Source organism: Callithrix jacchus, chromosome 22 (assembly GCF_049354715.1).
Source record: "Callithrix jacchus isolate 240 chromosome 22, calJac240_pri, whole genome shotgun sequence".
Taxonomy (NCBI): Eukaryota; Metazoa; Chordata; class Mammalia; order Primates; family Cebidae; genus Callithrix; species Callithrix jacchus.
Genome location: NC_133523.1, coordinates 19,800,593 through 19,813,625, shown reverse-complemented (window position 1 = coordinate 19,813,625; position 13,033 = coordinate 19,800,593). Strand labels below are relative to the sequence as shown.

Here is a 13,033-nt window from a genome sequence, read left to right as displayed (position 1 = left end):
TGCGCAGTCGCAGCCAGCCCCGATCTCCTTCCTTTCCTGGCCTGCCCGCTGGTCCCAATAAACCTGAACTCGGCTTCCAACTCTCGCTCGAGCTGTTATTTGGGGTCGGGTACCGGGCAGGGGTCTAAAAGGGGGTCGCACATTTGGTGCCGAAAACCCGGGACGGAGGGTCGCTAGCCCCCCCTAGCGACCCCCTCCCTCCAGCGACCTCCCCAGCCCTCCTCCAATTCGGCCTCAGCACTCCGGACCAGGTAAGTCCTGTTTCTTACCTTCTCCTTCCGTGGTGCGTGTGGCAAAGACGCTTCCTCCCAGTCCCACTCCACGGATCCCTCGCCAAGCGCCGGCCGGCCCGAGCAGGATCCCCCAACCAGGCTCCAGGAGCCTTGGGTCGGCAGACAAGGGACGCCTTCTCTGACCCACCCAATCCAAATCCATTAAATAGGAACGATCAGACAGGGGACACCTTATCTGGTCTTTCCTATCCACCTTCCTCTGGGGAAGCTGGTGGGTTGGAGGGACGCCTCCCCCACACTACCCCAGCCCACTCGGATACTGTTCCGAGACTGCCCTCGGCTGGCAGGAACCCTTTGCCGCACGCATCATGGGGAGCGTGGAGTCCAAAATTCCTAAAAACACCCCACTAGGTTGTTTACTTCTCGACTTTACCCGCTTGGGCTACTCCCAAAACCCTTAGGCGAAAAAAGCTTGTCTTCCTCTCCCAGGTGGCCTGGCCCCAGTATCAGCTCGATAACAGGTCGCATTGGCCTCCCACCGGCACTTTCGATTTCAATGTGCTCCGCGACCTAGATAACTTCTGCCACCGAACTGGCAAAGATAAAGAAGTGCCTTATGTTCAGGCTTTTTGGGACCTGCGTTTCCATCCTGACCTCTGCTCTTCTTGCTCCACTCACCAAGTTCTCTTAGCCCGAACTCCCCCACCGCAGACTCCTACCTCCCCAACCAAGCCACCTCCCTATACTCTACAGGAAGAGATGCCTGACCACATGTCTTCCCCCTTTGTTCCCACTCCGGAAGTCCACTACCTCTCCCCCTCCCCACTCCTCACCGGAGGATCTGCCTGAACATCTATCCTCTCCTGCCAATCTCAGCAACCAGCCGCCATCAGCGGCACGCTCTTCCTCTGCTCCCTCTGCACCTCCTACCTCAGAGGCCATGCCTCGCTCTCCCTCTACTCCCTCCGAGCCCCCTCCCTCAGAGGCCGCACTTCCTCTTGCCTCTCCGGTGGCGGCCCACACCCGCTCCCACCAGCCAGCTATCCTGGCCCCACTCCGAGAAGTAGCAGGCGCAGAAGGTTTAATCAGGGTCCATGTTCCTTTCTCACTCCAAAGACCTGTCCCAAATTGAGAAACGTTTAGGATCCTTCTCAGCCGACCCGTCCACCTATATTAAGGAATTCCAATACCTCACTTAAGCATAAGAAGCCCTAGTCTGGTATACTCGACTAGATCCAGCCCCCCAAAACGGGGCCACTGTATTAGCCTCCCATTTTATCTCCCAATCAGCGCCCCGACATAAGAAAGAAACTAAAGAAAGCAGAAGAGGGGCCAGAGACTCCCATCCAAGACCTGGTAAAAATGGCCTTTAAAGTATTCAATGCCAGGGAAGATGCGGCTGAGGCTGCCCGCCAAACTCGCATGAAGCAGAAGGCTGCCCTCCAGACCCAAGCCCTAGTGGCGGCTCTAAGGCCGGCAGGGAACCAGAAGCCCAAGGCCGAAACCCATGCCCCCCCGGGAGCATGTTTCAAATGTGGAAAGGAAGGACACTGGTCCCGAGCCTGTCCACAACCATGGCCACCAACTAAGCCTTGCCCTATCTGTCAGCTCCCGGGACACTGGAAGTCAGACTGCCCCAGCTTCCCCAGGGTGCCGGTTCCTCAAAACAGACACACTGGCGTTACGCAGCCGGCGGTCACCCTCAGGAGGGAGGAGCCTGCTTGCCAGGAGCCGACCTCCGAGGGAGCTCCGTTCCCCAGTCTACTAGGGCTGCTAGACGACTAGTGGGGCCCTGGCTTTCCGACTCCGGTTACCCTCGCCGAGCCTAGGGTCACAAGACATGGGGGCTACCTACTCCACACTTCCTTCTTATTCTGGCCATCTCACCCCTTCCCAGGTCTTAGTCATGGGAATCGATGGGACCCCGAGTATCCCCTACCAAACCCCACCACTCATGTGCTCATATAACTCTACTCCATTTACCCACTCTTTTTAGTAATCCCCACCTGCCCAGTTCCCCTTCTGGGGCGAGACATCCTTTCAAAGCTGAAGGCCGTCATAACCTTCCCCTCCGCCAACCCACACAGTCTCTTTCTCCTAGCCCTCACCTCAGACACTGAACCCCAAAAAGCCCTGTCAGAACTACTCCCCGGAGTCCACCCTCAGGTCTGGGACATTAACAACCCGTCTGTAGCTACCCACCACCAGCCAGTTCAGGTCCGCCTTAAAGACTCCTCGCCTCATTTTCTCTGCCGCCCTCAATTTCCCATCTCTAAAGCCCACCGTATGGGTATCCGACCCATCATAGAGAAACTAAAAGGTCAAGGCCTCCTAATTCCCATTAACTCCCCATGTAATACCCCCATCCTCCCAGTACGAAAACCCTCAGGACAATATAGACTAATCCAGGACTTGCGCTTAGTCAATGAAGCTGTAATTCCCATACATCCAGGTGTCCCCAACCCGTACACCATTCTCTCTAACATTCCCCCAGAGACCACCTGTTTCTCAGTCTTAGACCTAAAGGATGCCTTCTTTACTATACCTCTACACCCCAACTCCTACTTTATCTTTGCCTTCACTGGGGATGACCCCCTCACGAACATGTCCCAACAACTGGCCTGGACAGTCCTTCCACAGGGCTTCCGAGATAGCCCGCACCTATTCGGCCAAGCACTCGCCACTGACCTACTTCACTGCAACCTCAAGCCCTCCCACCTCCTCCAGCTGGATCGAAGCTTTTCCCACCACTTCGGAGTCCACCGACACTGTCGCTGCCCATCTCATCCAGGACATCATCCCTCGGTTTGGGCTTACAGACACTATTCAGTCAGACAACAGCCCAGCCTTTGTCTCCAAAGTTACTAACGCTGTCTGTGCTTCCCTAGGAATTCAGTGGAAGCTGCATGCGGCCTACCACCCCCAGTCATCGGGTAAGGTAGAACAGGCTAACGGACTCATCAAAGATCAGCTTACCAAACTCTCTCTCGAGCTTAAGCAGTCGTGGGTCTCCTTACTACCGTTAGCTCTTACCAGGCTGCGGGCCCGCCCCCGAGGAGCCTCACAGCTCAGTCCATTCGAGCTCCTATACGGGCGACCTTTCCTGCTATCCACTCCACCTTCTCCAGGAAGTTCCCCTCTGAGCACCTACCTTCCCTATTTTACCCTCCTCAGACATCTACTCAGGGAACACGCCAACGCTTCCATACCCCAGACCTCAGAGATTCCACCCGCTCTGGGAAAGGTTGCCCCTGGTGACTCTGTCTTCATTAAAACTCTCACTCCAAAACCCCTCTCACCCCGCTGGGAAGGGCCCTACACCGTCATTTTAGCCACCCCAACGGCCGTCAAAGTTGCTCAGATTCCATCTTGGGTCCATCTCTCAAGAGTAAAAAAGTATCCCGATGGCCCTTCCAGTTCCTGTTGGGAGTGTGTTCCTACTGGTCCTCTATCACTTAAGCTCTTTAAGCCCTGAATTGTCCTTAGCTAACCCACAGTATGTCTGGAGAATTTTTTCTCACTGAAAATTATACCAAAACTACTGGGATTTGCTCGACCCCTCCTTACTCCCATAACCACCTGACCACGTCAGATTGCCCCACCACAGGATGTGCATTCCCCATCCAACTCAACTTCTCCACCTTTAACAACGTCCACAATACTCACCCATTGCTATGCTTTAACTATACACAGACAGGTGCTTGTAAGACCTCCAGTTGGCACTCTTGTCTGGGATGTGTCTGGGGCTCCTGTCAGAGTGATCCCACAGCTGACGAATGGGAGCAGGGTGGCCGCTCCCCTTCCCTCCTTAAGAGGACCACAAAATTCGACTCAGAAGGCAACCCCAGCAAAGAAACCCAACTTACTCTAACCATTCCAGACCCCTGGGACGATAGATGGCAAGCACCCCAAAAGGCCTCAGTCTACGAGACCAGTACTATAAGTTATCCGTCCTCACACTTATATATCTGGCGGGCATATGTCCTCACCTCTCCAGAAATCCACAACACAATCCAAGTGCAAGAAACTACATTAAAAACTCAGCTAGCCCCTTTCTCGTGGTTAACCCTTATGAGAGAAGGCCTAAAGCTTGCCAATCAGACAGGGCTGACCAATCTGACCTCTTGCCTCCTGTGTGCGGCTCTTGGACAAACTCCTCTAGTCGCAGTCCCGACCATGTTCTTTACAAGCCACATCAACGGGACAGGCCGACACCCCCCAATTCCAGACGTCCCACTCTTCTATCTCAACACTTCACCCTTTCCGGCCTGCTACTCTTCTCAGAGCTCAGACCCCACATGCAACAAAACTCAACAACTCACAACCAATCTAACAGCTCCCCGAGGTTTTTACTTTTGGTGCGATGGTACCCTCTCCGAACTACTAACCCAGTCCGACCTTAGAGGACATTCCCGCTGTCTCCCTGTCACCTTGGTCCCACGCCTTACTGTCTATTTACCGGCTGAGTTCCTTATGATGCACACTAGCATGTCTTCTGCACGCCCCAGCCCCCATCGCCAATGAAGGGCTGCCTTTCTTCCCATAGCTATTGGGCTCTCCCTCGCAGGATCCACAGCTGCTATAGGCCTAGGAAGCGGGGCCCTGATTAACACCCACCAGGCCCTAGCCCGCCTTTCCTCACAGCTGCAAACTGCAATTGATGACTCTGCTGCCTCCCTAGCATCTCTCCAGCGACAAGTCACTTCGGTTGCTCAAGTAGCCTTACAAAACCGAAGAGCCCTGGACCTGCTTACGGCCAAGCGAGGAGGGACCTGCATCTTCTTACAGGAAGAATGTTGCTACTACATCAATGAATCCGGGATAGTAGAAACCCGCATCGAAAATCTCCAGAAGATCAAGACGGAGCTACAAAGTTACCAGTTTACCACTAAAGCCACCGCATGGTGGTCGTCATCCATGTACACCCTCCTATCTTCACTGATAGGGCCTCTGCTTATCCTCTGTCTCTTCTTACTTGTCGCCCCTTGTTTCTTTCAGTTCTTGCAGCGCCGTTTCCAGGAGCTCACCCGGATCACCATCAACCAGATGCTGCTACAACCAGTCCTCAGCCATCCAGATTGTGCATATACCCCCCTACCAACCTCCCAGACTCCGTAAAAAACCCCACTCCGCCCCTGTCCAGCAGGAAGTAGCCAGATCGATTTCCACCGCCCTTTTTTTCCTTTTTAAGGAGTCGGGAATGTTCGGTAGAAAGTCCCGCCATCTTTCCCCCAGGTTTCTTGCCCCCACCCTCCCCTCAGGCTTCCTGCTGCCCTGAGTAAAGCCCGCCAAGCCTGCTCTGTTCTGCCCAGCAACAACAAGCAGCCAACCATTCCAGCAGTAAAGCCCGCCAAGCCTCAGCCTGTCCTGAACCGACACATAACCCTCTGAGCCACCTCAGCAGCCTGCCCAGAGACGGACAGCCTATCCTAAGCTCCGACACTCCGCCAGCCCTGTGTCCACGCCCCGTCCACCCCCCTATAAAACCCTCCTACCCCAGCAGCGCAGTCGCAGCCAGCCCCGATCTCCTTCCTTTCCTGGCCTGCCCGCTGGTCCCAATAAACCTGAACTCGGCTTCCAACTCTCGCTCGAGCTGTTATTTGGGGTCGGGTACCGGGCAGGGGTCTACAAGGGGGTCGCACAGAAACACCCTTCCCATTAAGACTTAGATGGTGCTCTCTACTCTTGCCTATCACATAAGCCAGAGACATCGATTCCACACATTTTTTTTTGTTCTCATAAAAATATTAGCTGAATTTGGCCAGGCGCAGTAGCTCACACCTGTAATCCCAGCACTTTGGGAGGCCAAGGCGAGCAGATCACCTGAGGACAGGAGATCGAGACCAGCCTGACCAACATGGTGAAACTCTGTCTCTACTAAAAATACAAAATTAGCTGGGCATGGTGGCGCATGCCTGTAATCCCAGCTCCTCAGGAGGCTGAGGCCGGAGAATTGCTTGAACCCAGGGGGCGGAGGTTGCAGTGAGCCAAGATCATGCCATTGCACTCCTGCCTGGGTAACAAGAGCGAAATTCCTTCTCAAACAAACAAAAAAAAACATCCTGACTTTGGGATAAAACATTCTCTGACCAAGAATCTGATTTATTTTTACCCTCCATTTGCCATTCCCCTCCCATCTTCTTTGCTCACCCTTATGAAAGAAAGCCCTTGTCTTCCTAAACTCTGCAATTCTTTCTAAAGCTCTTACGGCTGGTATTTCCTCCTATTGCAATACTTCTTGGTCATTCAATTTTTTTTACATAAATCTAACTTTGTTTTATTTTATAAAGTCTAAAAACTGCCTCAAAACAAGAATAACTTTATCTTGGGTAAGATCCTCCCAGTCCCATTCCACCTTAACCTTAACTGCATCAGCCTGTGGGTCCCCAGCTTTCCAGGGCTCTGCAGCTTCTCTCAGTATAAAAGCCCCTTCCATGGCTGGGGTGGGCAGGCTAGGATACCTGCTGGGGAGGCTCCCCAGAAAGAACTAACTGGACCTTAAATAACCTCCTTTTGCAGGATCTGTATTAGCCTTAGCCTGGAGTCACTGGGTTCAAGTTTTAATTTCCATGTCAGAGTTATGTACTTGGTCTTTGAAACTAAGTGTTCGAAAAATCCAGCAAAATTACTGTTTTCATATAAAAACAAGGTAACTTTACAATGCTTACATTTCTTTTTATTTTTTTATTCTTTATTTTTCTTTTTCTACAATGCTTACATTTCATACCTCAACAGCAGAAGCAAAAGTATCTATTCCTTTTAAATTATAAATGTCTTATTTAATTTTTTTTTTTTTTTTAAATAAAGACGGGGTTTCACCACATTAGTCAGGCTGGTCTTGAACGCCCAACCTCAGGTGATCCGCTTACCTCGGGCTCCCAGAGTGCTGGGATTACAGGCGTGCGCCACCGTGCCCAGCCTATTTTATTATTTTCATTAAAAATCATATAGTAGGCTGGGAGCAGTGGCTCACGCCTGTAATCCCAGCACTTTGGGAGGCCGAGGCAGGCAAATTGCCTGAGCTCAAGAGTTAGGGACCAGCCTGGGCAACACAGTGAAACCTTGTCTCTACTAAAATACAAAAAAAAAAATTAGCCAGGCAATGGCTACTCAAGAGGCTGAGGCAGAAGAATTGCTTAAACCCAGGAGACGGAGGTTGCAGTGAGCCAAGATTGCGCCACTGCACTCTAGCCTGGGTAACAGAGCGAGACTCTATCTAAAAAAAAAAAAAAAAATCTTGTAGTAAATGATATGGGAACACTTTTAGGGGTACCAAGTTTCATCTTATAAAATTTAGCACTAAACTTTGAAATCAAGACAACAAGATATAGAACAGAGAGAGTCACTGTCAAAAATTTATCCTACAAAAAGAACTAATGTTTTCTTGAATTTATGTAACTTATTTATCATCTCTCACATTTTCTTCTGAAAATGTATTCATATTCTACAGTCAAAATGGAATCGATATTTTCCCTATTTTTTTCCTTGGTAGCATTCTAAAAGCAAAGTCTTGGAATTCTGTTTGAAATTAACCAGCCATAGCAAATATGCCTGAGAAAATTTCTAAACTCACTTTAGGAAAGAAAAAGATACATGAGAATTTTTAACAACAACAACAAAAAAAGGTTAGATTTTTTTCTGAAACCCACCTCTTTTATGCCCATTGTAAACATTTTCTTTCCTTTCAACTTCTACTAATTGCAATGAAGACTTAAAAATCTGAAGTCAACATAAAGTGAACAAATCTTTTCAAGGTGACAAACCCAGGGAGCGGCAGTGCTGATAAGAAAACAGGTGTGTCTGACTCATGTATCAAGTCAGGCCATTCAATCACTTGAGAGATTCTCCCCCCCACTCCTGCTCACTTAAGTGCTCAATGACCACCCTCTCAGAAGACTCTGCACGACAGTGAGTGCCCCAAGTACATTTTACTTTGCAATTTCTTGTCTCATCTCATTGGAGTGATGGCTTTTTTGGTCTTTTGAGATACTACCTTTTTTTTTTTTTTGGAGACGAAGTTTTGCTCTTGTTGCCCAGGCTGGAGTGCAATGGCGCGATTTTGGCTCACAGCAACCTCTGCCTCCCAGGTTCCAGCAATTCTCCTGCTTCAGCCTCTCGTGTATCTGGGATTACAGGCATGCACCACCACAACCGTCTAATTTTGCATTTTTAGTAGAAACGGGATTTCTCCATGTTGGTCAGGCTGGTCTTGAACTCCTGACCTCAGGTGATCCACCCGCCACAGCCTCCCAAAGTGCTGGGATTACAGGTGTGAGCCACTGCACCTGGCTGATATACTACGTTTTTTTCACAAATTGTAGAGAATTGAGGGGAGAGAAATTATTTGTTTTCACCTTAATGCCAATATCTGATTGGCTGACCAGTAATGTGTCCCCAAAAAAGGGAAGCTGGGTTGGGTGAAGAGAATCTAAACATCTCAAGGGGTTAGCTTTTCAAAGGAAGAGTACACTAGGAGATTCCTCTCAGCCCCAGGGCATCCACCTGCTCCCTTGAGAGGCTATATTCCAGACCACAGTTGTCCTATGGCAGAAAATGACCCAGGAATTAATACTCATTTGACAGTCTCGCAGACATAGCCACTACTGATATCTTTGGTTTATTCATAGATAGTACGGAAACCCAGGACCAGGAAAAAACTAAAGGGTGGCTGATGACACATCACCCCATAAAAATTCCAAGAAAAACCTTGATGCCAAAACATTCTCATAAGACCTCTGTGCCTAGAGAAGATAAAAGGAAAAGAGACACAGAGATTTTTTTACAATACAGTGTCAGAAAATTATTCTTTGCTTTCTTCTCATGGAAAATATTTACATAGAGAAACAAATCTTTTTAAATGTGCCATCCAATGCTTTGTCAAAAAAATGTTTAACTAAAATACAGTATTAAAAATATACACTAAAGGACAAATAGTTAATAGTGTAAATTAGGGAGAGGGAGTTGGCATTTGAGATTGTCATGAGAAACTGGAAATTTAGTCTTTTACTGCAAGCCAGAGTTAGGCTAGAGGAATGGGGGGGTGGAAGGTAGACTTGAGACCCTGCTTGGGACACCTGTGAACAATGCAGGGGAACATCAGTTTTGTGTAGAGAGTGAAACAGTTAAGTGGCAGGCAATTCGACTAAGGTTAACGTAGTCCCTGAATTCCTACTTTTTTTTTTTTGAGATGGAGTTTCGCTATTGTTACCCAGACTGGAGTGCAATGGCATCATCTCGGCTCACCGCAACCTCCGTCTTCTGGGTTCAAGCAATTCTCCTGCCTCAGCCTCCCGAGTAGCTGGGACTACAGGCATGCGCCACCATGCCCAGCTAATTTTTGTATTTTTAGTAGAGACGGGGTTTCACCTTGTTGACCAGGATGGTCTCAATCTCTTGACCTCATGATATTATAGGTGTGAGCCACCATGCCCGGCCTGAATTCCTACTTTTAAAAAATCTAACGCACAGCACTTTGGGAGGCTAAGGCAAGCAGATTACCTGAGGTTGGGAGTTCGAGACCAGCCTGACCAACATGGAGAAACCCGGTCTCTACTAAAAACACAAAATTAGCCAGGCGTGGTAGTGCCTGCCTATAATCCCAGCTACTTGGGAGGCTGAGGCAGGAGAACCGCTTGAACCTGGCAGGCAGAGGTTGCAGTGAGCCAAGATCGCACAATTGCACTCCAGCGTGGGCAACAAGAGTAAAACTCTGTCTCAAAAAAAAAAAAAAAAACTAACTCAAATTTTTTTTTGTAAATTACTACATTAGGGAAAACAAATTCAGGCTTAACAAACCTTAAAACCCTGGAATTAAGCTCTGATTACAAAACCAGGAAATTGTACGCTCAAGATAAGAAACTAGGTGTCTGTATTTAACCCATTACTCAATTTTCCTTTTTGTATCATGCACAAAATACTTCCTTCTTGAAGATCTTGAAAAAAAAATGAAAGAAAAAAAAGAACAAAATATTTCCTTCAAGCTCAGCCAAAGGACCACAAACTACATCCCATAGCTGGGTGCTTTACAATTTTAGAGACACTCTTTAATTAAATTCTTTTTAAAATGTTGGGGGTGATTCCATTTTTTTTTTTTTTTTTTTTCAGTCTCATTGTGTCAACCAGCCTGGAGTGCAATGGAACAATCTTGGTCTCCGGGTTCAAGCGATTCTTGTGTCTCAGCCTCCCGAATGGCTGGGATTACAGGTGCCTGCCACCACACCCGGCTAATTTTTGTATTTTTAGTAGAGACGTGGTTTCACCACGTCGGCCAGGCTGTTCTCTAACTCCTGACCTCAAGTGATCCGCCTGCCTCCGAGCTAACTGCTGGGATTACAGGCGTCAGCCACCGCGCCCGACCACTCCCATAGATTTTTAATAGAAAAAAATATAAACTGGGAACCCCACGGACCTCCCGCTCATGAACCTGCACCCCAAGTCACGATTCTCCCCTGACGAATCTCCCGTGGTCCCTACACAATCTGGGAGACACGCGATGTTGCAGGTGCAGAGCTGCCCAGAGAGGGCTCAGAGCCGCCCAAAGAGGGCTCCACGCCAGGGTACAGTCACGGCGCAGAGAACAGACAGGACGCCCGGGTCCCGGCTGCCAGCCCAGCCTCCATCTTATGGTGAAGGGGACTGACACCGAGCTGGGCAAGGAGAACTCCGGGGCGCAGATTGTGGAGTTGACTGCACGGGATGCCCGAGTCCCGCCACAGCCCCTCCCCCTTTCTCGGCATATCGAACCGGCAATCTTACCATTTCTAGACTTCCGGAGGTCCGGCGTCTTAGCTGTGGCTTCCCAATACCTGCAGGTCACAGGCCACAAAAGCTGGGCCTCTAGGAGCAGAGGACACAGAAATGACGAGACCTGGAGCTACCGCTGCGGCGAAAGACAAGAGCCCCCGCCATATTCCAAAAGCCGGCCGGTCCGTTCCAGCTCCGTTCCTGATTGGATAATGTTTAAGACCAGCCCCCTCAGGCTCTGAGTGACAGAAGGTGTGATCAGTTGCTGGGCTGAATTAAGAAAGAGTGACAGCCTAAACTGCAGCTTTTTCAGGCAGGGCTTCCTCCCTGAGCTGAGCCAGGCCCACCCTAGAGGGTGTTTGCATAGAACCTTATGTATAAGGTCATACGCATTGATAAATAATATACGATATGGCGATTCACAAATGAAAAGAATGTAATAATTATTTTAAAATTGTAGCTTTTATGACCTTCCTGGCTTCTGGTCCTTTGTGCAGGCAGCCAGAGATTTTAAAAAGGAGGCAGTCGGGAAAAACGCGGTGTGACCCTAGCCGGCCGCCATCCCTAAAGCCTGCAGTCGCGTTTGTAGTGTACGGGGGTCGCGGGGTGACATCTTGAGCCCCAGGAATGGTATTATGTAACGAAAACCTATGACTATAACAAATGCGGAAGTAAAACTGTTAAGTTTCTTATGGGTGCTGCACCAAGCTAACACAGATCTGATGCCTTAAAATGATGCAAAATTATTATCCTACAGTTCTGGAAGTCTGGAGTCCAAATGCACCTCACAGGGCTAAATCAAGCTGTTGACAGGGCTGCTTTTCCTTTCGGAAGCTCTAGGGGAGCGTCTTTCCTTGCCCTTCAAGCTTCTAGAAGCTGCTTAAATTCTGTGGTTTGGGGCCTCCTTTCAAAACCAGCAGTGACCAATCAGTCTTACATCACTCTTAACACTTGAGTGTTCTCTCTCCCTCTGCCATGTTTGAGGACTCTTGTGATTACACTGGGAAAACCCAGATAAACCAGGATAATCTCCCTATCTTAATAATTATGATCCAAGTATGTTAACATTTTTATTGTATAATCAGAGAATCTTACGATTGTTATATGTGAACATTGTAGATGCTCTTGAAATGTTAAAGTCACATCAGCACTGGAAAATAACTCCTAAATGTCCAAAAAGAACATGAGATTTGTGATGCTTGAAAAAAAAAAAAAAAAAGGAGGCAGTCTTCTGAAATAAAATGTGAGCCACAGGTGAATTTTTAATTTCCTAGCAGCCAAACTTTAAAAGAAAACATGAAACACGTGGAATTGATTGTTACAATGTAATTAACCCAATATGTTTAAAATATTATCATTTTGGCTGGGCGTGGTGGCTCACGCCTGTAATCCAAGCACTTTGGAGGCCAAGGCGGGTGGATCACCTGAGTTCGGGAGTTCAAGACCAGCCTGACCAACATGGTGAAACTCCATCTTTAAAAAATAAAATAGGGCCGGGCGCGGTGGCTCAAGCCTGTAATCCCAGCACTTTGGGAGGCCGAGGCGAGTAGATCACGAGGTCAAGAGATCGAGACTCATCCTGGTCTACATTGTGAAACCCCCCCCCTACTAAAAATACAAAAAATTAGCTGGGCATGGTGGCACGTGCCTGTAGTCCCAGCTACTCAGGAGGCTGAGGCAGGAGAATTGCCTGAACCCAGGAGGCGGATGTTGCGGTGAGCCGAGATCGCGCCATTGTACTCCAGCCTGGGTAACAAGAGCGAAACTCCGTCTCAAAAAATAAAACAAAATAAAATATTATCATTTTAATATGTGATGAGCAATGTGAAACGAAAATATCTTGGACCCCCAAAATCACTAAGGAAAACTCAAGCTGGAAACTCCTTGGAGCAAACCTGCCACCCTTCTATTCAGTCACTTCTCTGCTCACTGAGATATTGATTGATGTCTCATGTCTCCCTAAAATGTATAGAAACCAAGATGTTCCCTAACCACCTTTGGCAGATGTCCTCAGGACTTCCTGAAGCTGTGTCACAGGCATGTCCTCAACGTTGGCA

At 48.7% G+C, this 13,033-nt stretch overlaps 1 protein-coding gene and 1 long non-coding RNA gene across 2 annotated transcripts in view; one reads left to right on the top strand and one right to left on the bottom strand.

Annotated features, from left to right (window-relative positions):
- The window catches only part of LOC144576510 (zinc finger protein 724-like), a 28,739-nt gene extending 17,572 nt beyond the window's left edge, over positions 1 to 11,167 (bottom strand). The window contains exon 1 of the mRNA XM_078362081.1: positions 10,989 to 11,167. Within this exon, the coding sequence (XP_078218207.1) occupies positions 10,989 to 10,991 (3 nt within the window). The 5' untranslated portion in view covers positions 10,992 to 11,167. The remainder of the gene's footprint in view (positions 1 to 10,988) is intronic.
- On the top strand, positions 10 to 5,814 carry LOC128930478 (uncharacterized). The gene is made up of 2 exons (XR_008478543.2): positions 10 to 251; positions 5,232 to 5,814. It is a non-coding gene; the product is annotated as an uncharacterized LOC128930478 (long non-coding RNA).
- Positions 11,168 to 13,033: the final 1,866 nt, after the last annotated feature.